Consider the following 25,563-nt stretch of genomic DNA (forward strand, 5'->3'; position numbering starts at 1 on the left):
GAGGCAGTGTGATGCTTTGGGCAATGTTCTGCTGGGAAACCTTGGGTCCTGCCATCCATGTGGATGTTACTTTGACACGTACCACCTACCTAAGCATTGTTGCAGACCATGTACACCCTTTCATGGAAACAGTATTCCCTGATGGCTGTGGCCTCTTTCAGCAGGATAATGCGCCCTGCCACAAAGCAAAAATGGTTCAGGAATGGTTTGAGGAGCACAACAACCAGTTTGAGGAGTTGACTTGGCCTCCAAATTCCTCAGATCTCAATTCAATCGAGCATCTGTGGGATGTGCTGGACAAACAATCCGATCCATGGAGGCCCCACCTCACAACTTACAGGAGTTAAAGGATCTGCTGCTGACATCTTGGTGCCAGGAACCACAGCACAGGCGCCATCGGTCTGCCAGCAGAGGTCGTAATTGCATCAGTTATGAGGAATCCCCTACGGCAATCCCACCCAATGTAAACAAAGTGTTTTAGCCTATACCCCCCATATATACACAAAAACACACACAATCAAAGACAAACCTGTTTGTACATGCATTTATTGAACTAAATTGTTAATTGAAAATTTGCATCTGGTACCCAACAAATTTGCATAATAGGAAGGACCAATTCAAATTTAGACCATTAAAACCAAATCCAATCTAGCCCTGCTGTTCTGTACATAACAGCGTCCCCCTGTCTCTCTTCTCCTGCAGTAGGGTGCTTTAGACTGAACGCATCATACTATAACCTTTCACCATTTCAGCTATAGCAATCATGTAAGTCCCAAAACACCCAGTCAGGATCAGAGAGGACAACAGGGACGCCAGATCATCTACAGTTTAGGAGATCACACAAGATTTACAGCTCCTTGTGATCTTCTCCGGCTTGCCGTTCTGAGCCTGGAGGACAGCAGCCACCACCTGAACAGATCGAGAAACTGAAGTGAGTAGAGCAATCATACAGAATTTCACCCCAGTAACTTAGATTAGATATAATAATACTCTCACTTACATCGTCCTCATAGGGAAATCCACCACACTCTAGTTTGGAGAACACAAGGTGGCCATCGATTTCAACCTCAAAACATCCTAAAGAAAAAGAAAAAAAAATCATTGATACTTTACAACCCCAAATTAGAAAAAGTTGGGACAGCATGGCAAATGCAAATAATAAAAAACATTGGCTTTTATTTCATTGCAGACAGGATGAACCTGAGATATTTCATGTTTCATTTATTAATAAACATCCATTCCTGCATTTCAGGCCTGCAACACATTCCAAAAAACAAAACAAAAAAACTTGGGACAGTAAAGCATTTACCACTTTGTAAGGTTTCCATTCCTTTTCACCACACTTAAAAGACGTTTTGGCACCGAGGATACCAAGTGACTTAGTGCTTCAGCTTTTATTTTGTCCCATTCTTCCTGCAAACACGTCTTAAGATTTGCAACAGTACGGGGTCGTCAGTGTCGCATTTTTCCTTTCAAAATTCTCCACACATTCTCTATTGGGGACAGGTCAGGACTTCTTACGCAGCCATGACTTTGTAATGTGTGTAGCATGTGGTTTTGCATCGTCTTGTTGAAAAATGCATGGACATCCCTGGAAAAGATGATGTCTTGAAGGAAGCACATGTTGCTCTAAGATCTCAATGTACTTTTCTGCATTAATGCTGCCATCACAGAAGTGTAAATGACCTTTGCCAAGGGCACTGACACAGCCCCATACCATGACAGACCCTGGCTTTTGGACTTGTTGCTGATAACAGTCTGGATGGTCCTTTTTGTCTTTGGTCCAGTCACACAGCATCCATTTTTTCCAAAAAAAGACCTGGAATACTGATTCATCCGACCACAATACATGTTTCCACATGTGATGGTCCATCCTAGATACCTCAGAGCCCCGAGAAGTCGACACCACTTCTGGACATGGTTAACATAAGGCTTCTTTTTTGCACAGTAAAGTTTTAAGTGGCATTTGAGCATGTACGTAACTCTGTATTGTAGTTTTGCCAAAGTAATCCCTCACCCATGTGGTTATATCAGCTATTGTTGAGGGGCGGTTCTTGATGCAGTGCCGTCTGAAAGATCGAAGATCACGGCGTTCAGCTTAAGCTTGCACCCTTGGTCTTTGGCATGTTTTCAAAGTCACATGAGTTACCCTTCAACGTACAGTATTTATAAATAATACTACCTGTATTGTTATTTATCATATGTATTAATTAAATTGGGTTAATCAGTTTGTCTTATCTTTCTTGGGTATTAAGTACATTTTAAGCTGTAAAAATTAATACTGCATTTTCTAATTATATTAACTAATTAATAACCAACATTTTTGTATTTTTGTATTATGTTTTAGTTTGATCTGTTGTATTTATCCTGTTAAAACAACACTAACACTTCAGCTTTGGCATCTGTAATACATGACCATGACCAGCTATGACCATGATCATACTGGCATTATCCTCAAAGTTACCTCTTCTTCCCACAGAGCCAGACACAGCTGCATCAGGAACTTTAGTCCCGATGACCTGCTTAAGTCTCAGGAAGTGCCGGTCGTAGCCTCAGCTACCACTGGTAAACAAAACGAACAATTGTTAATATAATATAATAATATATTTATAATAATATATATTATATTATTATATAATAATATATATTTTATTATTTTTTGTAATCATTTAATATATGCCCTTTGTGCTTTTACTTTTTATATAATAAAAGATTATATAAAAAGAAAAAAAATAATAAAAAAGTAAATATTTTACATTAGGTACAATATTCTGTGGTAATTTAACACTAAGTAACAACCATTATTTTCACATAAACAATTTATAAACAATTCTATACACCACTATACTTTCTAGACTATAAACTATAGTACAGTTCGCATCTGTATAACAGTAAAAAGTGTATTTAAATCTTTTAAAATGATCGTTGGCTAGATGTCATGCTCAAAATAATATTTGATTTTGCCAAAAATGTATGTTATTTACTGAATTTGACAATCAAATGTTTTTCATCATGAGAAAACTGGTAATAAAATAAAATATTATGCTAATATGATCTAAGTAACAGGGAGCAACTTGTCTTGTGAACGTTCCAAAACATCACTTGAAGCTGAGCCAAATCACACAACCCTGCCATGGATTATTTTCCTTTCAATGTATGCCCTCATGGTTTTTACTTTTTATATGATGAGCTATATAAATGAGAGGTGAATATTTTAAATTGGGTGTATACATCGACCAGTCATAACATTATGACTACTGACAGGTGAAGTGAATAACACTTATTATTTCTTCATCATGGCACCTGTTAGTAGGTGGGATATATGAGGCAGCAAGTGAACATTTTATCCTCAAAGTTGATGTCTGGGCGAGCATATATATTTGAGCGAGTTTGACAAGGGCCAAATTGTGATGGCTAGACAACTGGGTCTCCAAAACTGCAGCTCTTGTGCGGTGTTCTGCAGTGGTCAGAATCTATTAAAAGTGGTCCAAGGACATTCCTCAGATCTCAATCCAATCGAGCATCTGTGGAAAGTGCTGGACAAACAACTCCGATCCATGGAGGCCCCACCTCGCAACTTAACAGGAGTTAAAGGATCTGCTGCTAACATCTTGGTGCCAGATACCACAGCACACCTTCATGGGTCTAGTAGAACCATGTCTTGATGGGTCAGGGCTGTTTTGGCAGCAAAAGGGGGACCAACACAATATTAGGAAGGTCATAATGTTATTAGATTGCCTCACAGCAAGAAGGTCCTGGGTTTGTTCCCCAGGTGGGGTGGTCTGGGTCCAGGCTGGTGCATGTTCTCCCTGTGTCTGTGTGAGTTCCCTCCGGGAGCTCCGGTTTACTCCCACAGTCCAAAGACATGCAAGTGAGGTGAATTGGAGATACAAAATTGTCCATAGCTGATGAATCTCGTGTAACATGAATGTAACCAAAGGGTAAAACATGACGTTAAAATCCTAATAAATAAGTAAAAGTAACAACCAGTATTTTCACATAAACAATTCTATACACCACTATACTTCTTAAGAATAGTACAGTTTGTACTTGTATAACAGTATTTTAATAAAGGTTTTTTATTTTTTTTACTTGTATGGTTGTTGGCTAGAATTAAATCTGAGGTTTTCAAACAGCCTCAGTCAAATATAAATCAAGAGATTTCACTTACCAGTATTCGACTTTTACTTTCACGACCATTTTCCTCCTTCAGTACGTTCAGCTTTTACCTCTCTTCTACTCCTCTTTACTGAGCTCTAAAAATCACGCAATGTTTTCATCTGCTTTTATTGCCAGGTAGCTGCTGAGTCATTCTCAGGTGAGACAGTGTAACCCCACCCATTCCACCTGCTACTCCTCCCTGCACTGACAAACAGGGTTAGAGCTTTTTGGTTTGTTCATCATGACAGTTCTGAAAACGTTTATGAAGAATGTTCTTCTCAGAGTTGTGATCTGTACATCAGTATTATGCGGGTGATTATTATAAACCAGAATTTCAGCATTTTTTCCAAGCATAAATACAGCTAAACAAACATAAAGCATAAATTCTATTCTGCTCTGTTTACTGATTACCAATTACTGACTGTAGTCCATCTGTTTCTCTGCAGGCTTTGTTAGCCCCCTTTCATGCTGTTCATCAATGATCAGGACTCTCCCAGGACCACCACAGAGCAGGTATTATTTAGGTGGTGGATTATTCTCAGCACTGCAATGACCCGTGTCCACTCAATGTCCACTCTATTAGTCCTGACCATTGAAGAACAGCATGAAAAGGGGCTAAAAAAGTATGCAGAGAAACAGATGGACTAGTCAGTAATTGTAGAAGTACAAAGTGCTTCTATATGGTAAGTGGAGCTGATAAAATGGACAATGTGTGTAGAAACAAGGAGGTGGTTTTAATGTTATGGCTGATCAGTGTATATATACACTATATTGCCAAAAGTATTTACTCACCCATCCAAATAATTGAATTCAGGTGTTCCAATCTCTTCCATGGCCACAGGTGTATAAAACCAAGCACCTAGGCATGCAGACTGCTTCTACAAACATTAGTGAAAGAATGGGTCGCTTTCAGGAGCTCAGTATATTTCATCGTGGTACCGTGATAGGATGCCACCTGTGCAACAAGTCCAGTCCTGAAATTTCCTCACTACTAAATATTCCACAGTTGACTGTCAGTGGTATTATAACAAAGTGGAAGCGATTGGGAATGACAGCAACTCAGCCACGAAGTGGTACCACGTAAAATGACAGAGCGGGGTTAGCGGACGCTGAGGCGCATAGTGCGCAGAGGTCGCCGACTTTCAATCGCTACAGACCTCCAAACTTCATGTGGTCTTCAGATTAGCTCAAGAACAGTGTGTAGAGAGCTTCATGGAGTGGGTTTCCATGGCCAAGCAGCTGCATCCAAGCCTTACATCAACAAGCGCAATGCAAAGCATCGGATGCAGTGGTGTAAAGCACGCCACCACTGGACTCTAGATCAGTGGAGACGTGTTCTCTGGAGTGACAAATCATGCTTCTCCATCTGGCAATCCGATAGACGAGTCTGGGTTTGGCGGTTGCCAGGAGAACGGTGACTGCGCACCAGTACACAAAGCAAGGTCCATAAAGACATGGATGAGCGAGTTTGGTGTGGAAGAACTTGACTGGCCTGCACAGAGTCCTGACCTCAACCCGATAGAACACCTTTGGGATGAATTAGAATGGAGACTGCGAGCCAGGCCTTCTCATCCAACATCAGTGTCTGAACTCACAAATGCGCTTCATAAACACACTCCTAACCCTTGTGGAAAGCCTTCCCAGTAGAGTTGAAGCTGTTATAGCTGCAAAGGGTGGGCATCATATTAAACTAAATTAAGAATGGGACGTCACTCAAGTTCATACGCGTGTGAAGGCAGACGAGTGAATACTTTTGGCAATATAGTGTATATATACACCAATCAGCCATAACATTAAAACCACCTCCTTGTTTCTACACAGCTGTAAATGCTTTTAAAACTGTTTTACCCTTCCTGTGCAGCTGACCCTTATCAGGATTATAAAAGCAGCACTCTCCGGGATGACCATTTAATACATTTTTATTTGAACAGTTAGTAGGTTATAACATTGTTTGCACTTTGGTGTAAACATAGGTATTATTGATGGATTGGTGGGTACAATTGAGTTCAATATGTCATGTTCCTGAGCCAGTCTTTATATATATAAAAAAAAAAAGAGCAAGATACAACAGCATTTTAGGGCCTCTGTTAAAAGCTAAAATAGCATACTTCAAAAAAGAATTTTGAACTTCAATTTAGAGAACCAAGGACGAGAAGCATCTAGTCGTATCCAATTACCTTGATTGCGTTACACTTCACCTCTACTGATACAGCCCTCCACTGCTGACTGAGGAGCTTCACAATTGACACACGCCCCCTCCGACACGTGAAAAGTAGCCGAGGCAAGTTCGTATGCGGATCAGCCTTGTGCATATAGAGCAACTCTCAACTCTGCGCAGGTCTGAGGTCATAATTGCACCAGTTATGAGAAACCCGGTCCGGCCCAGGGTGGGCAGAGCTGAGTTTCGAACCGACGAGTTCGAAATGTCAGCTTTGGTGTGCCAGCGTATTTTACCACTGCGCCAATTACAATATTTGCAATTGTAACAGACACTACATTTAAATCCATCTTCAAACATTGTTTAAAGCATTATCAAATTAATTCATTAAAGAAACTGAACAGCAGTTACAGAATCAGGATTGCACAGCGAGTACTTGTAAGGTGTTCAGAACTTTATATAAGCATTATACACCAACCAGGCATAACATTAAAACCACTCACTGTCCATTTTATCAGCTCCACTTACCATATAGAAGCACTTTATAGTTCTACAATTACTGAATGTAGTCCATTTATTTCTCTACATACTTTTTTAGCCTGCTTTCACCCTGTTTTTCAATGGTCAGGACCCCCACAGGACCACTACAGAGCAGGTATTATTTGGATGGTGGATCATTCTCAGCACTGCAGTGACACTGACATGTTAGTGTGTGTTGTGCTGGTATGAGTGGATCAGACACAGCAGCGCTCCGTGAGCAGTGTCCCGTGACCACTGATGAAGGTCTAGAAGTGACAGCAGCAATAGATGAGTGATCGTCTCTGACTTTACATCTGCAAGGTGGACCAACTAGGTAGGAGTGTCTAATAGAGTGGAGACGGTATTTAAAAACTCCAGCAGCGCTGCTGTGTCTGATACACTCATACCAGCACAACACACACTAACACACCTGATCCTGGGAGAGTCCTGACCATTGAAGAACAGCATGAAAGGGGGCTAACAAAGCATGCAGAGAAACAGAAGGACTACAGTTAGTACTTGTAGAACAGAAAGTGCTTCTATATCAGGGGTGGGCAATTAAATTTTCCAAGGGGCCACATAAGAAACTGGGACTGTTGTGGAGGGCCGGACCAATAGGGTGAACTTAATTCTGCTCAATATTAATTTTATCTCTTTATTTACATTTACATTACATTTTCAGCATTTAGCGTTGACGTCTTTATCCAAAGCGACTTACATTACAGTTACAGTATACAGTCTGAGCAATTGAGGGTTAATGGCCTTGCTCAAGGGCCCAAAAGCAGCAACCTGGCAGTGGAGGGGCTTGAACCAGCGACCTTGTATTTACTAGTCCAATACCTTAAGCACTAGGCTTAAGATAAGACTGTTAGATAACAGCTGATTTTATGATGTATGTCTCATAATGCTGTTTATATTTGTTTTATATTTCATGTTTTTTTTTATTACTCTTTTTCTGTAGCACTTTGAGATTTGTTTTCAAATGTAAAGTGCGTTATAAATAAAATGTATTATTATTATTATTAGGCTACAACTGCCCACTCTTTATGAGAAGCAGTAAATTGTACAGTTCTAATAAGTTGTTAATGTTTAGATGTTACAATCAGAAAATTAGAAGTAGGCAGAGAAAAAACATCAACATTATTTTACTTTTTAAACAAATAAAAAACAAAAAAACAAAAAACAAATGTGAACAAATGTGCAGGTTTTTAAACTATTTTGTTTTGAGTCTAATTACCACATTTGTTTTTCAGTCCTTTGTTACTGTTGGATATTCTTTTTAAAATCACAAAGCTGGTCCTGACTGCTTCAGTTCTGGACGTGTTAAACTTTATAAAAAGTCCTTGTTGCTTTTGCAGTTTAGTTAGTGAAGCTTCAGGTGTGACGCTCTGCATCGTTCATGTTCTTGTATTTTTCTGTTTAGTACCATAACAGCGATTTAAACCCTAAAGTGTGATCGTTAAACAGCTTTACACCTGACTTCAGTACATAAATACTTCAGAAGTTCACGTCTTGTTAAAAACTCAACCGTCAGTCACACTCAGTTGTGTTCGCATTACGGTGAAGCTGATACACTCTCACACACGTAAAACGAAACTTACGGATATTTAAAGACACAGCGCTCCCGTCAAAATCAATCCTGTTGTATTGCATGTTTGTACATTTATTTACGTCTGATTTTTAATTGCCTCGAACCTCACGCGGGCCGTACAATGCCCAGGTCTGTTCTACAGGTCCTTCTAAAAAAATTAGCATATTGTGATAAAGTTCATTATTTTCCATAATGTAATGATAAAAATTAAACTTTCATATATTTTAGATTCATTGCACACCAACTGAAATATTTCAGGTCTTTTATTGTTTTAATACTGATGATTTTGGCATACAGCTCATGAAAACCCAAAATTCCTATCTCAAAAAATTAGCATATCATGAAAAGGTTCTCTAAACGAGCTATTAACCTAATCATCTGAATCAACGAATTAACTCTAAACACCTGCAAAAGATTCCTGAGGCTTTTAAAAACTCCCAGCCTGGTTCATTACTCAAAACTGCAATCATGGGTAAGACTGCCGACCTGACTGCTGTCCAGAAGGCCATCATTGACACCCTCAAGCAAGAGGGTAAGACACAGAAAGAAATTTCTGAACGAATAGGCTGTTCCCAGAGTGCTGTATCAAGGCACCTCAGTGGGAAGTCTGTGGGAAGGAAAAAGTGTGGCAGAAAACGCTGCACAACGAGAAGAGGTGACCGGACCCTGAGGAAGATTGTGGAGAAGGGCCGATTCCAGACCTTGGGGGACCTGCGGAAGCAGTGGACTGAGTCTGGAGTAGAAACATCCAGAGCCACCGTGCACAGGCGTGTGCAGGAAATGGGCTACAGGTGCCGCATTCCCCAGGTCAAGCCACTTTTGAACCAGAAACAGCAGCACTGGACTGTTGCTCAGTGGTCCAAAGTACTGTTTTCGGATGAAAGCAAATTTTGCATGTCATTCGGAAATCAAGGTGCCAGAGTCTGGAGGAAGACTGGGGAGAAGGAAATGCCAAAATGCCTGAAGTCCAGTGTCAAGTACCCACAGTCAGTGATGGTCTGGGGTGCCATGTCAGCTGCTGGTGTTGGTCCACTGTGTTTTATCAAGGGCAGGGTCAATGCAGCTAGCTATCAGGAGATTTTGGAGCACTTCATGCTTCCATCTGCTGAAAAGCTTTATGGAGATGAAGATTTCATTTTTCAGCACGACCTGGCACCTGCTCACAGTGCCAAAACCACTGGTGAATGGTTTACTGACCATGGTATTACTGTGCTCAATTGGCCTGCCAACTCTCCTGACCTGAACCCCATAGAGAATCTGTGGGATATTGTGAAGAGAAAGTTGAGAGACACAAGACCCAACACTCTGGATGAGCTTAAGGCCGCTATCGAAGCATCCTGGGCCTCCATAACACCTCAGCAGTGCCACAGGCTGATTGCCTCCATGCCACGCCGCATTGAAGCAGTCATTTCTGCAAAAGGATTTCCGACCAAGTATTGAGTGCATAACTGAACATAATTATTTGAAGGTTGACTTTTTTTGTATTAAAAACACTTTTCTTTTATTGGTCGGATGAAATATGCTAATTTTTTGAGATAGGAATTTTGGGTTTTCATGAGCTGTATGCCAAAATCATCAGTATTAAAACAATAAAAGACCTGAAATATTTCAGTTGGTGTGCAATGAATCTAAAATATATGAAAGTTTAATTTTTATCATTACATTATGGAAAATAATGAACTTTATCACAATATGCTAATTTTTTGAGAAGGACCTGTATATGGTAAGTGGCGCTGATAAAATGGACAGTGAGTGTAGAAACAATGAGGTGGGTTTTAATGTTATGGTTGATCGGTGTACGTTCTCTAGAGCAGCAGTCCCCAACCTTTTTTGCACCACAAACCAGTTTCATATAAGATTTAATTTCATGGACCCACGGGGGCTTTAAAATATAATAACTATAGAATGGAAAATCAGTGTGTATCCTGAGCCTTTTTCACTACAACAAGATGCTGCTCCCACCTAGTCATGATTGGGGACAAAAACACCTGGTATTGTAATATCAAAATAAGTAGAGTAGAGAAGTATCCTCACATAAATAAATTTGGCTGAAATATCCTGTACAACTCTGTGTAGTGATGTCAACCAGGTACGGTAAATAGCGCCAGTGCCCTCTGCTGTTTAAAGTGAATATCGATTCATTTTACATGAATCACCAATTCAAATCGTGGCACATGTGCACCGATTTTTAACTGTCTTGTGGTGCATCGTTACATCTCTACTAATATTTATTCTTTTTCTGCGGTCCGGTACTGGTCCACAGCCCGGTGGTTGGGGACCACTGCTCTATAGTCCCTGATAATAGAAATCCTAACTCACTTATTCACTGTACAGTGCACAGTACTTTAATTACTATAATACAAAAGGAGTAATCCGATAAATAAATAAATAAAAAAAATAATCAAAAGCATGATGTTTATTCTGTAGTCAAAGTTTTAAAAACATGTTTTATTAACAGATTTTCTTTGATTTGATTCCACTATTAATATAGTACCATGGCCTATTTTAATTCTTCACTAACACTACATTGCTAACACTACAATTTATGTTTATTATCACTGTCGGTTTACATTATGTTAACACATTAAGGCAGAAATAGAAAGCTCATGTACTCAAATTCGTTTTTATTAGACACATCATTCATTTTAGTCAAGCACCCTGTTAAGGCAATCGGACCGGATAATAAAAACGACGGTTTGGCCATGGCGTTGTCTAGCTCTCTAAAATACACATTAATTGAGTTAACACAGAAAACCAATGTGACCTGATTAGTTACTTTTAGAAAATATAAACCCCTTTCTTTTCCACTTGGGTGTCTCCTGCTGTCTGTGCTCCTGGTTTTGGCGAGCCTGGACTGGAAGCTTCATACTGTAACCTTTAAGATTTTAGCTACAATAATCATTAAAGTCCAAAAAGCACCACACTAGAAGCACAGGACTGAGGAGACTAACGCAGCAACATAAAAGGTGAGCGGTTGCTGCTTTGGTAATAAGGGTCCAGTGTTAAGGGTTTAGAGGATGACACACGGAGGCTGACTCTTGGTGATCTTCTCCAATGGTTTGCCATCATGAGCTTTCTGAATAGCACCCATGACCTAGAGAGAGAAACAAAGAACACATAGCTTAACAGTGGAGGGAAAGGACATTGGCAGTGCCTAATAATTAAATATAACTTGGTACAGTAGCTCTTTTTGGCCAGTGTACTAACCCGAACCCCTTTTCTCACATCTTGGGTTATTTATACAAGGTAGTTCTGTAAGTGCGTATAAATCATTATGCTATCCAAGTGATTTTCTCATAAAAAAATATATATATTTTTATGAGATCATGTGCAGCAGTGATGTATATTGACCTCTCATTTATTTTTTAGGATTTTAACGTCATGCTTTACACACTTTGGTTCCATATATGACAGGACAGGTAGAGTAGACCCTTGACTTACGAATTTAATTGGCTCCAAAGGGCTGTTCTTAAGTCAAAATGTTCATTAGTTAAACCTATTTTTCCCATAAGAAATAATGTAAATAGAATTAATCCGTGCCAGTCCTCCCAAACCACCCCCTTACCTAACCTTTCTAATGTCTTTGTCATAAATACAAGTATATTTTCCCTTAAATCTTAAATGATAGAATAGACATTACTGTAATAAACAATAATAAACAGTAGTAGTACTGTACTGTACATAGAAACACACCACACCACATTTCAGTACAATACATGTGCTGTACCATACACCATAATAAATTTCCTTCTTTTTTTTTATTATTATAAAATGTATCTACCAGAAACAACAATAACTCTCATATTTCTCTATTATCTCCTTCTTTATTTCAATAGTGTTGTATTTTGTAGGTGTAATTGCACGAAAGAAAGAATACTTTACTCAGCAACTTCCTTCCTCTCTCTCACTCACTGCCCCCTCTGTCTGATACACAGTGACAGCTACTGGCAGGAGTAATTATACAACACAACAAATAGTGATTTTTTTTTTCATTTTTTCACCACTGCAGTTTCTCTGCACCTTCTCTGGGGACATTTTAATACTGAATTTTACAAAATATAAAGAAAACACAGAAAAAACACTGTTCGCTGTCCGAATATTCGCTCACTGTATGTATGTATGTATATATGTATATATACAGTGTATCACAAAAGTGAGTACACCCCTCACATTTCTGCAAATATTTTATTATATCTTTTCATGGGACAACACTATAGAAATAAAACTTGGATATAACTTAGAGTAGTCAGTGTACAACTTGTATAGTAGTGTAGATTTACTGTCTTCTGAAAATAACTCAACACACAGCCATTAATGTCTAAATGGCTGGCAACATAAGTGAGTACACCCCACAGTGAACATGTCCAAATTGTGCCCAAAGTGTCAATATTTTGTGTGACCACCATTATTATCCAGCACTGCCTTAACCCTCCTGGGCATGGAATTCACCAGAGCTGCACAGGTTGCTACTGGAATCCTCTTCCACTCCTCCATGATGACATCACGGAGCTGGTGGATGTTAGACACCTTGAACTCCTCCACCGTCCACTTGAGGATGCGCCACAGGTGCTCAATTGGGTTTAGTCCATCACCTTTACCTTCAGCTTCCTCAGCAAGGCAGTTGTCATCTTGGAGGTTGTGTTTGGGGTCGTTATCCTGTTGGAAAACTGCCATGAGGCCCAGTTTTCGAAGGGAGGGGATCATGCTCTGTTTCAGAATGTCACAGTACATGTTGGAATTCATGTTTCCCTCAATGAACTGCAGCTCCCCAGTGCCAGCAACACTCATGCAGCCCAAGACCATGATGCTACCACCACCATGCTTGACTGTAGGCAAGATACAGTTGTCTTGGTATTTCTCACCAGGGCGCCGCCACACATGCTGGACACCATCTGAGCCAAACAAGTTTATCTTGGTCTCATCAGACCACAGGGCATTCCAGTAATCCATGTTCTTGGACTGCTTGTCTTCAGCAAACTGTTTGCAGGCTTTCTTGTGCGTCAGCTTCCTTCTAGGATGAAGACCATGCAGACCGAGTTGATGCAGTGTGCGGCGTATGGTCTGAGCACTGACAGGCTGACCTCCCACGTCTTCAACCTCTGCAGCAATGCTGGAAGCACTCATGTGTCTATTTTTTAAAGCCAACCTCTGGATATGACGCAGAACACGTGGACTCAACTTCTTTGGTCGACCCTGGCGAAGCCTGTTCCGAGTGGAACCTGTCCTGGAAAACCGCTGTATGACCTTGGCCACCATGCTGTAGCTCAGTTTCAGGGTGTTAGCAATCTTCTTATAGCCCAGGCCATCTTTGTGGAGAGCAACAATTCTATTTCTCACATCCTCAGAGAGTTCTTTGCCATGAGGTGCCATGTTGAATATCCAGTGGCCAGTATGAGAGAATTGTACCCAAAACACCAAATTTAACAGCCCTGCTCCCCATTTACACCTGGGACCTTGACACATGACACCAGGGAGGGACAACGACACATTTGGGCACAATTTGGACATGTTCACTGTGGGGTGTACTCACTTATGTTGCCAGAGAGAGAGAGAGAGAGAGACGGTTGGAGTCAACTTGTTCGTGATGTCACGTGTTTCGCGAATTTCTGTTCGTAATCTGAAATTTGTTCGTACGTCAAGTTGAAAAAGATTGTTCGTAACCCGAAATGTTCGTATGGTAAACCGCTCGTAACTCAAGGGTCCACTATACTTACTCGGTACACATTTACATTTTCGGCATTTAGCCTTTATCCAAAGCGACTTACAGTACTGTCACAGTTTATTGTCTAAGCAATTGAGGGTTGAGGGCCTTGCTCAAGGGCCCAACAGTGGAAGCCTGGCAGTGGTGGGACTGGAACCAGTGGGGCTTGAACCAGTGACCTTTCGATTACTAGTCCAGTTTGTTAACCACTAGGCTAACTGCCGTAAACAAGATTCATTGGTTCAAGTTCAATGTCAAACAAAGTCATGAAACCGGAGCTCCCAGAGGAAACCCACACAGACACGGGGAGAACATGCAAACTTTTCACAGAAAGGACCTGGACCGCTCCACCTGAAAATCGAAACCAGGACCTTCTTGCTGTGAGGTGACAGTTCTACCCACCGAGCCGCCCATATTGACCTCTTAAAAGTCCAGACATCTATTGGTTGCATATTGTTATGTGAGATTGTTATAAATATACAAGAATATACATGAATTTCCAAAAAATATCACTGACATTCATACTGGCACAAAACAACTTCCGTTTGTGATCTTAGTGCGTGTTATTTTAAATAATATAAATGCATTTCGATCAGATTAGAATGGCGCCACACCTTCTATAAAAGGTATCCACCACACCTGCACACATACCTTGTATAATTCATATAATTCATCTCAGACTTATTATTCAAAATTTTATATATTTATATTAATCATTCCCATTTCATAATTTTTGTACATCTGTACATAAATAGTATTTAATCAATACCTGTATATATTGAACAAATGGTGCTAGTTTATGTAAGTTAACGTGTATATTTTTTTGTAATGAATGTGTATTGCAACTGTGAGGGACTATGCACCTAAGATTTTCACTCACCTTTCACACCTGTGTTAATGTGACGTGCCAATAAAGTCATTTGATTTGCCAGAGGATTGTGGGTAAACGTTAAATAACCAGTCTGTGCTCTGGTGTGTGTAGGGATCTGTAATTTAAATAAAGGATTAACTGATGGACCTTTTTAATCTGCATTATACGTTATAGGCCTTTTTCCAAAACACGGTACTCTACAGTACAATACAGTATCCATACCCAAAACTATCTGTGTCCTACCTGATAAGCTATTGTTCATTTTTAACTGTTAAAGGACAACAATTGCACTCATGAAAGCAGTCTGGTGTTGGGTGGTTTGAAAGTTGGTGATGGCATTCTCCTAAGAGCCAATACACCACGGTAACTGTAAACAAATAGTAGCAGTAACAACAACAGGAGCGGTTTGTCCCACTGCAGCCGTCATGGTCTTTCTTTATTTCCTGTAGGCTTGTTTATTGTCAGGGAAACTGTTTCATATGTTTTCGTTTTAAATGCTAAAATCTCTTTTCTACTCTTATACTGATGAGAGCTTAAACCTCGTTAGCTGTCCAAAATAAGTCCTTAAGTTTACCATTTTTCTGCTGTTCTGACACCAATAGGGGTTTTACTTCACATATTTCCAGCTCTGTTAATAATTAGATATACAAAAATTATAATAAGACAGTTTGGAGTTGATTTGATACTATTATTGATTTATTGTTTATTAGGATTTTAACGTCATGTTTTACACTTTGGTTATATCCATGACAGGAATGGTAGTTACTCATTACACAAGATTTACAGTTCGCACGGGGAGGAAACCGAAGCTCCTGGATTAAACCCATGCAGACATGGGGAGAACATGCAAACTCCACAAAAAAAAAAAAAACTTAGACTGCACCACCCGGAGATCAAACCCAGGACCTTTTTGCTGTGAGGCTACCATGCCGCCCTACTAGTATTGGTTCTGTTTTTTTTAAGGATACTTTTTTTTTAAGGATATTTTTTTAAGGATTGTATCATGAACTGTTGACTTGGTACTAGCACTGCTGAGATGTATTCATATCAACCACTTTTTTGGCCGTTATTATTGCTGCTGCCTTGTGTGCAACAACTTTTTTATTGAACAATTACTTGGGTTAAAAAATGACAGTAAATACAGATAAAGGTGAAGACTGTTGGCATGCCCAGTTGTAATTTTTTTTCTCCCATCCCCCCCCAATTTAGTGTAGTCAATTTGTCTTCCGCTGCTGGGGGATCCCTGATTACAGTCAAGGTGGGTATATTGCTGCTCACGCCTTATTGCAAGCGGAACCCTTTAACACCTATGCACTCTGCACAGGCGCCTTTCTATCTGCCGATCAGGGTCCTTACACAGAGTTTGAAGACCCCATCCACATAGTCCGGTCATCCCACCCTAGAAGAAATAGTTCTGACGCAGGCACTGCCAATTATGCCCGGTAGATAGCACCCAGCCAACCGGTGGCAATGCCGAGTTTCGAACCGAGGAGTTCGGAATATCCTGCCGGAATAGCGGAATATCCTGCCGCGCCATCTGGGCGCATGTAATCTCTATTTAAGTGAAAATAACTACACACACAAATGCAACAGAAAAATAACTTGGAGCTTAAAGCTAAACATTTTGGGATATTCTACTGTTTAAAAGTCTCAATCCTGACTAATTTTTTAAAGTTTTGAAAACACAAGGTTAGGGTCAGTTTTTATTACCAGTCAATGTGTTGTTTAATTTTACCCTTTTGTCAGGCTCGGCTAAACTTTTTGCAGGCCTACATGGCATCTCTGGCTGTTGTGCTAAAGCGTTTATAATAATTTAGCTGCGAGTTGTGGTTTGGTAGAATCTATATCCAACAAATATAAAGAAGGTCTGTTAATATACTTACATCGTCTTCATAAGGGAAACCACTGGTTTCTAGCTTTGAGAAGATCAGCTGTCCACTTATCTCAATCTCAAAGCTACCTGCAACAGAGAAGTAGAACACGCAGTAAATATCAACATTTCTTTAATAATTTGGCCAAATTTGCCTTTTGTTAATTTAACAGACATCCAAGCATCATTAGTTAACGGTTAACCATTAATGAATAAACTTGTTAAAATACATCACTTATGCTTTATTGATAAAAACAGCATAATAAAGTGAATGTCTTAAAGAATAGTAAGATGAACAGAAACATTGTGAGCAGAAATAGTTCTGCATTCAGAATGTAAACTGCTAACTAAACATGCTAATAAAAAACAAATAGTGATGCAGAAAGTACACCGCTTAGTCGTAACATTATGACCACCTTCCTAACTGACTGGTCTGCGGGTATGCAGCCCCATACGCAGCAAACTGTGATGCACTGTGTATTCTGACACCTTTCTATCAGAACCAGCATTAACTTCTTCAGCAATTTGAGCTACAGTAGCCTGTCTGTTGGATCGGACCGTGCGGGCCAGCCTTCTCTCCCCAGGTGCATCAATGAGCCTTGGCCGCCCATGACCCTGTCGGCGGTTTACCACTGTTCCTTCCTTGGACCACTTTTGACAGATACTGACCACTGCAGACTGGGAACACCCCACAAGAGCTGCAGTTTTGGAGATGCTCTGATCCAGTCGTCTAGCCATCACAATTTGGCCCTTGTCAAACTGGCTCAAATACTTACATTTGCCCATTTTTCTGCTTCTAACACATCAATTTTGAGGATAAAATGTTCACTTGCTGCCTAATGGATTCCACCCAGTAACACTGGCTGTGATAAGATAATCAGTTATTCACTTCACCTGTCAGTGGTCATAATGTTACGCCTAGTCAGTGAATATTGACAGCATTAGTATCGTTATTAAGATGATGCTTATTATTATAAGATAAGCAGTTTGATGATGTAAAATATGCATAAAATATAAAAAATGCCTCCATAGATCAACATGCAGTTTTAACGTGCGGTCTGACACCCTACTGGTGCTGAACAGCTTGTGTTTGTGATTTTAATACGCAATGGCTGTCATTCATGATTTAAAAAATAATGTTTTCTTGTGTTTGAATTCAAACGGAAGTGCTATTCCACTAGGCGATTATGTAATAGTCAACTGGCGTGCGTCTCAAATCGGTCTGAATTATATACCTCATGTGTCTGCCGGTCTGTCACTTCACATCATCAGCTGCTGGAAATTAATTTAAATGACCGTCTTGACCAACAACACTGACTGTTTTATCGCCATTATAAGCCCTGTATTTAGAGCCATCTCTATGGCGTGGGTTAATCTGTAATTTCTTAATATCCCTATTTCATATTTTAAGGTTAAGATACTGGACTAGTAATCAGAAGGTTGCTGGGTAAAGCCCCACCACCATCAATTTGCCATTGTTGAGCCCCTGAGCAAGGTCTGTAACCCTCAATTGCTGGAATTGCACTTGGTCACAATTGTGAGTTGCTCTAGATCAAAGTGGCAAAGCTCTGGCATCACTGTGTCTCTATGCATAAAGCAAAGTTCAGTTTAATGTGGACGAACACGAACACAAGTGGCCTGCACAAAGCCTTCTCCTCAACCGTATTGAATACTTTTGGGATGAACTGGAACCTTGATAGCTTCATCCACCCCTCTCCTTAGACATTGCCAAAGACGCCCGGCTGGCCGACAGCACTGCTGAGATTCAAACCCAGACCCAAGTGGTGGTGGGCTAGCGTAATAAACCACTGTGCCACCTGACCACTTGGATTTTCCCCTGCATCTCTTAAATATTTCAATCATAACAGGTAAAAGTTGCAATGAACAGCTAGGGAAGTATTCTTACCTTGTCTACCAACAAAGCCAGACACCTCCGCCTCAGGGAACTCAGCGATGACGACTCGCTTAAGCTCCTGATAGCGGGGCTCGTAGCCTCATCCGCCACTAAAAGAAACCAGAGAAGAGACATTTGATTAACTGTGGGCAACTAAACACTGTACAAACCTGATTTTCAAATGATCTATATAAGCAAATGTGAGGAGCTAATCATCAGGAGGGGCTTTTAATGTATTATTCTTTAAAAAGTAACTGATCTTGTTGGACCCTAATGGTTTTAAAACCATCTGCTCAATGATTTCTATCAAAACAATGAAACATTATGGAATAAGTTGTATTATTTATTGGGTTGATCTATGGCTGTATAAACACAAAAAAATTTAAATTTATTAAAGCCATGCCAAGCATGGGCACGTATGAGTCATGACAAGTTAATATTAGTCATTGCCTATTCTGTGTTTGGCCAGACCCTAAATGATCCTAAATGATCCACTTGGCTTCCATTAATAGACGTGTCTGGGTTTGGCAGTTACCAGGAGAACGGTACTTGTCTGACTGCATTGTGCCAAATGTGAAGTTTGGTGGAGGGGGGATTATGGTGTGGGGTTGTCTTTCAGGAGTTGGGTTTGGCCCCTTAGTTCCAGTGAAAGGAACTCTTAACGCTTCAGCATACCAAGAGATTTTGGACAATTTCATGCTCCCAACCTTCAACCTTTCATGAGTCCTGACCTCAACCCGATAGAACACCTTTGGGATGAATTAGAGCGGAGACTGTGAGCCAGGCCTTCTCGTCCAACATCTCGTCTGAACTCAGATATGCGCTTCGGGAAGAATGGTCAAAAATTCCCATAAACACACTCCTAAACCTTGTGGAAAGCCTTCCCAGAAGAGTTGAAGCTGTTATAGCTGCAAAGGGTGGGCCGACATCATATTACACCGTATGGATTAAGAATGGGACGTCACTCAAGTTCATATGCGTGTGAAGGCAGACGAGCGAATACTTTTGGCAATATAGTGTAGTTTCCAACAGTTCCAAAGAACCTCACTGGGTTCAATTTATCAGTAACTTGAATCGTGCATGTGTCGCCACCTATTGGGCTTAAATTGAAATCTCATGAATGTTCTATGTAGGTCTATTATCGCAGCTTCCAACGTTATGTTAATTTAATAATCATAAGGTTAGGCTTTACCTACATTTAAAAACTGAAACACACTTCTGACACAATGCCCCTTGACTCTGTACTTCAATATAAACTAAAAAAGCTACCAAAGCCAAAAAATATACAGAGGATTTCGAAAGCATTTTTACACACCAAAAGTCACTAACTGTTTATTTATTTATTAGGATTTTAACGTTATGTTTTACACACTTTGGTTACATTTATGACAAGACAGGTAATCACTGGTTACACAAGATTCATCAGTTCAAGACTTTAATGTCACAATATTGTATCTCCAATTCACCTCACTTGCATGTTTTTGGACAGTGGGAGAAAACCCAAGCGGACACGGGGAGAACATGCAAACTCCACACAAAAAGGACCCGGACCGATCCACCCGGGGATCAAACCCAGGGCCTTCTTGCTGTAAGGCGACAGTGCTACCCACCAAGCCACCGTGCCACCCAAATTCACAAACAAATCTTCTTGAACACATCTGCACAAGCTCTGCACGCCTAGATTGATCAAATTCCTCATGGCCGATCCTTCCAGACTAAATGGTAAGCATCTGTGGAGAGTCTCTTTACGTACGTTTCTTGGGGATTTAATCAGAGCTTTGGCAGTGCCACTCACAAACATTAAGAGACTTGCTCCATTGCCATATTCAGAATTGAACGGTCACCTTAGTCTGAATTTGTGCACACTCTGGAGGAGGGTTTCTCCAAGGATGTTCCTGTATTTGGCTGCATTTATCAGTCATTTAATTCTTATCAGTATCCCTGTCCTTGACACTGAGAAGCACCTCCGTAATGTGATGCTTCCAGACATAGTGCTTGCTGTCCAATGCACTCATTTTTTGACACAGACCAGAAAACCTCCCGCCTCATGCCAGAGTCATTTACATGCAGATTTGCACAATACAAATGAGCCGTTTTAACGAAAGCTTCCGTCTCACGTTTGCCATAAAGGCCTGATTTAGTGTTGCAGAGTTCTGTCTGTGCACAGGACCACAGGATCACTTCTTGCCCAGATGGCAAACTTTAGGTTTAAGGTTGTGCTGGGCTTCTACAAAATCAATTTTAAAGCCTTAAATAATATTTGATATCATTGCCCTGATTTATGCAGTTCCTTGGACTTTATTTCTTGTTACTGTCCTGACAGTGCAGTATAGATTGCGAGTCCTTACAGTCCTCGATGTGTGGCTTTTCAAACTATGTCCAATAAATTAAAATTGAGCTCTAAACAGATCTTAAGAAGAATTACAGCAAACAAAATGTACCTGACCACAATTTGGAGTGCCACAGCATATGCCCAGACTGCTTATGTTTTGGCAGTTTTTGATAGTTACCACAGTAGACCATTCATCTCCATTCTGCCTGGTTCTGAACATTTTCCTCCGTCATCCCAACCACTGGCAAACCTAACTTCGTCTCTTTCTCCTGCCTGGCAGCTCCATCTTTAGCAGCCTTCTCTTCAATTTTCACCCTCCTCCTACATGCCCAAACCATCTCACAAGTGCCTCCTTGGTCTCCAAAACACACAACCTGCGCTGTTAAACTCCATCCTAATATTGTCTATCCTCATCACTCTGAACAAGAATCAGATTGTCTTCGTCTCTGCCACCACCAAGTCTGTCTCCTGTCGATCTGTCAGTGCCGATGCCTCTAAGCCATACAGAATAGCAGGCCTCAGTACTGTCTTGTAAAATTTCCTCTCCACTTGGGCAAATAAACACCCTACCGCAAATTCCTCCTTCTACCCTACAACACCCACTCCACCCTGCCCGCACTCTGTTCTTCACCTCTGTATCATACGCTCTATTAATTTGTACACTTGACTCCAAGTATTTAAACTCACCTTCATCTCAACTCCTTGCAACTGCACCCTTCCACCACCCTCCCTCTCATTCACATATACTCTATTTTACACCTGCCTCCATTCAACTTTCATTCCCCCTTTTCAATGCATACCTGCATCTCTCCAGGCTCTCCTCAATCTGCTGTATACTCTTGCTACAAATCACTAACCGTGTCCATCTGCCTGTCAATGACCATTGCAAACAGTAAAGGATTCAGAGCTCAGAGCTGATCCTTGATGCAGTCTTACCTCAACTTTAAACTGTCTGTCATTCCTACTGAACATCTCACCACCTTTACATTGTCCTCATACATAGCAGGCCGCACCCTCACAACTTCTCTGCCACTCTTATTTCCTCATACAATACCACAACAACTCTCTCAGCACCCTATCAGAAGCATTTCCTAGATCCATAATCACACAGTGCAACCCTTTCTGGCCTTCCTTATATATTCCTATACAGTGCCTTGCAAAAGTATTCAGCCCCCTTAAACTTTTCAACCTTTTGCCACATTTCAGGCTTCAAACATAACGATATGAAATTGCAATTTTTTGTGAAGAATCAACAACAAGTGGGACACAATCGTGAAGTGGAACGAAATTTATTGGATATTTTAAACTTTTTTTAGAAATAAAAAACTGAAAAGTGGGGCGTGCAATATTATTCAGCCCCCTTGCGTTAATACTTTGTAGCGCCACCTTTTGCTGCGATTACAGCTGCAAGTCACTTGGGGTATGTCTCTATCAGTTTTGCACATCGAGAGACAGAAATTTTTGCCCATTCTTCCTTGCAAAACAGCTCGAGCTCAGTGAGGTTGGATGGAGAGCGTTTGTGAACAGCAGTTTTCAGCTCTTTCCACAGATTCTCGATGGGATTCAGGTCTGGACTTTGACTTGGCCATTCTAACACCTGGATACATTTATTTGTGAACCATTCCATTGTAGATTTTGCTTTATGTTTTGGATCATTGTCTTGTTGGAAGATAAATCTCCGTCCCAGTCTCAGGTCTTTTGCAGACTGCAACAGGTTTTCTTCCAGAATGGTCCTGTATTTGGCTCCATCCATCTTCCCATCAATTTTAACCATCTTCCCTGTCCCTGCTGAAGAAAAGCAGGCCCAAACCATGATGCTGCCACCACCATGTTTGACAGTGGGGATGGTGTGTTCAGGGTGATGAGCTGTGTTGCTTTTACGCCAAACATAACGTTTTGCATTGTGGCCAAAAAGTTCGATTTTGGTTTCATCTGACCAGAGCACCTTCTTCCACATGTTTGGTGTGTCTCCCAGGTGACTTTTTATAGATATCTTTGAGAAATGGCTTTCTTCTTGCCACTCTTCCATAAAGGCCAGATTTGTGCAGTGTACGACTGATTGTGTCCTATGGACAGAGTCTCCCACCTCAGCTGTAGATCTCTGCAGTTCATTCAGAGTGATCATGGGCCTCTTGGCTGCATCTCTGATCAGTCTTCTCCTTGTTTGAGCTGAAAGTTTAGAGGGACGGCCGGGTCTTGGTAGATTTGCAGTGGTCTGATACTCCTTCCATTTCAATATGATCGCTTGCACAGTGCTCCTTGAGATGTTTAAAGCTTGGGAAATCTTTTTGTATCCAAATCCGGCTTTAAACTTCTCCACAACAGTATCTCGGACCTGCCTGGTGTGTTCCTTGGTCTTCATGATGCTCTCTGCGCTTTAAACAGAACTCTGAGACTGTCACAGAGCAGGTGCATTTATACGGAGACTTGATTACACACAGGTGGATTCTATTTATCACCATCAGTCATTTAGGTCAACATTGGATCATTCAGAGATCCTCACTGAACTTCTGGAGTGAGTTTGCTGCACTGAAAGTAAAGGGCTGAATAATATTGCACGCCCCACTTTTTAGTTTTTTATTTCTAAAAAAGTTAGTATGGGTTGTGCTGGTATGAGTGGATCAGACACAGCAATGCTGCTGGAGTTTTTAAATACTGTGTCCACTCACTGTCCACTCTATTAGACACTCCTACCTAGTTGGTTTACATTGTAGATGTAAATTCAGAGACGATCGCTCATCTATTGCTGCTGTTTGAGTTGGTCGAAGGACGCTGCCTACGGGGCACTGTTGGCTGGTTATATTTTTGGTTGGTGGACTATTTTCAGTCCAGCAGGGACAGTGAGGTGTTTAAAAACTCCATCAGCATCGCTGTGTCCTATCCAGTCATACCAGCACAACACACACTAACACACCACCACCATGCGAGTGTCACTGCAGTGCTGAGAATGATCCACCACCTAAATAATACCTACTCTGGCTCCTACTGACCATTGAAGGACAGGGGGCTAACAAAGCATGCAGAGAAACAAATGGATTACAGTTAGTAATTGTAGAACAACAAAGTGCTTCTATATGGTAAGTGGAGCTGATAAAATGGACAGTGAGTGTAAAAACAAGGAGGTGGTTTTAATGTTATGGCTGATCGGTGTATATAAAATACTTATAATATTAACATTGATGAATATACAAATGCAACTTCTGATACAGAATTTTATAACATCAGAATAGCATGCATAATTTAAAAATCATAACTTACATCACATAAGTTATCAGTAACTTGAATCGTGCATGTGTCGCCACCTAGTGGGCTTAAATTGAAATTTCATGAACGTTCGTGCACTTGGTTCTCTATGTGGGTCTTTTATCGCAGTAAAGGGTTTGGAAAAACTCCATATTTATGCCGAAGGTTTTGAAATGTAATGTCAACAAGCTCACAATTAAATGTCAACATAATTTGGGAATATAGTTTACATGTCCCCTACAAGTGTAATAATGACCTTAAACCTGCTTATATAAGAGACGTTTGCGTGGTGGACAAACAAGAGGAAAATCAGTTTGGCATTGTTTATTACTACTAAGGCCACACATTTATTATAAACGCAAGGAAAAGCGTTAAATGTATGTGAAACTGCATACAAAGTAATGTACGGAATACAGTGAACAGCTAGCTAGCGTTATGCTAACACAGAAACGAGCTAGTTAAACAGACACCAGTGCACACACGTTCACATCTTTCAGCTAAAGCAGTTAGCATTGTTTTGCAATACCAGAGTTAACCTAGTAGAAAATAAACATATTTTTAACGTCGACGTTTTTAAATCGAAACTTACCAATATTCCACTCGAATTTGTACACCCATCTCCTCACAGCACAGCGTTAGCTAATTGTTTAACGTTGTTTGGGTGCAGGTTACTTCGCAATGCGTCATAGGATAAATCTTCGATAACTTGTTTTTTATACAAAGTGCACTACTCTAGAGGGTGAATGGTGGAATTTATTATGTTTTAGTGCACTTATGTAGGGACTAGTGCAGGATTTTGGACACAGCCACAGCTAGACGGGTCCGCAGTTGATCCTCTGGCGCCTTCTATTGAGCAAGAGATTCTTTACACACGCACACAGTAAATAAAATAATAATAATAATAATAATAATAATAATAATAAATAACAATACAGATAAAATATATAAATAAATATAATAATAGTAAAAAGTATACAGATTCTATTTTATAGGAATAATAAATATAATAATAATTGTAACTATTGTACATATAGCCAGTAATACGTAATTCATGAGACCTTTAAATATTTTATAAAAATAAATAATAATAATAATAACAACAACAATAATAATAATTACTAGTACTACTATCACTAATTCTAATATTTTACATGTACATATTATTAGATTTAATGTAATATTTTACATGTATTAATTTATAATATTATCAATAATAACGTAAA

At 40.2% G+C, this 25,563-nt stretch overlaps 1 protein-coding gene across 3 annotated transcripts; it reads right to left on the bottom strand.

Moving 5' to 3' along the window:
* Positions 1-543: 543 nt before the first annotated feature.
* Positions 544-25,082, bottom strand: selenow2a (selenoprotein W, 2a). Of its 3 annotated transcripts, XM_063018689.1 has the most exons (5): positions 24,930-25,061; positions 18,778-18,875; positions 16,885-16,961; positions 15,011-15,116; positions 11,435-11,523 (listed from the first exon to the last, which is right to left on the bottom strand). In XM_063018689.1, the coding sequence occupies exons 1-5, from the start codon at positions 24,956-24,958 to the stop codon at positions 11,495-11,497; spliced, it is 339 nt and encodes a 112-aa protein (XP_062874759.1). In that variant the 5' UTR covers positions 24,959-25,061; the 3' UTR covers positions 11,435-11,494. The 3 variants fall into 3 exon arrangements, with proteins under 3 accessions (XP_062874761.1, XP_062874760.1, XP_062874759.1); XM_063018691.1 differs by lacking the exons at positions 11,435-11,523; positions 15,011-15,116; positions 16,885-16,961 and adding exons at positions 544-909; positions 1,001-1,077 and having other exon boundaries at positions 24,930-25,082; XM_063018690.1 differs by lacking the exon at positions 15,011-15,116 and having other exon boundaries at positions 11,039-11,523; positions 24,930-25,041.
* Positions 25,083-25,563: the final 481 nt, after the last annotated feature.

This window comes from Trichomycterus rosablanca, chromosome 22, assembly GCF_030014385.1.
Source record: "Trichomycterus rosablanca isolate fTriRos1 chromosome 22, fTriRos1.hap1, whole genome shotgun sequence".
In the NCBI taxonomy this organism is placed as follows: Eukaryota; Metazoa; Chordata; class Actinopteri; order Siluriformes; family Trichomycteridae; genus Trichomycterus; species Trichomycterus rosablanca.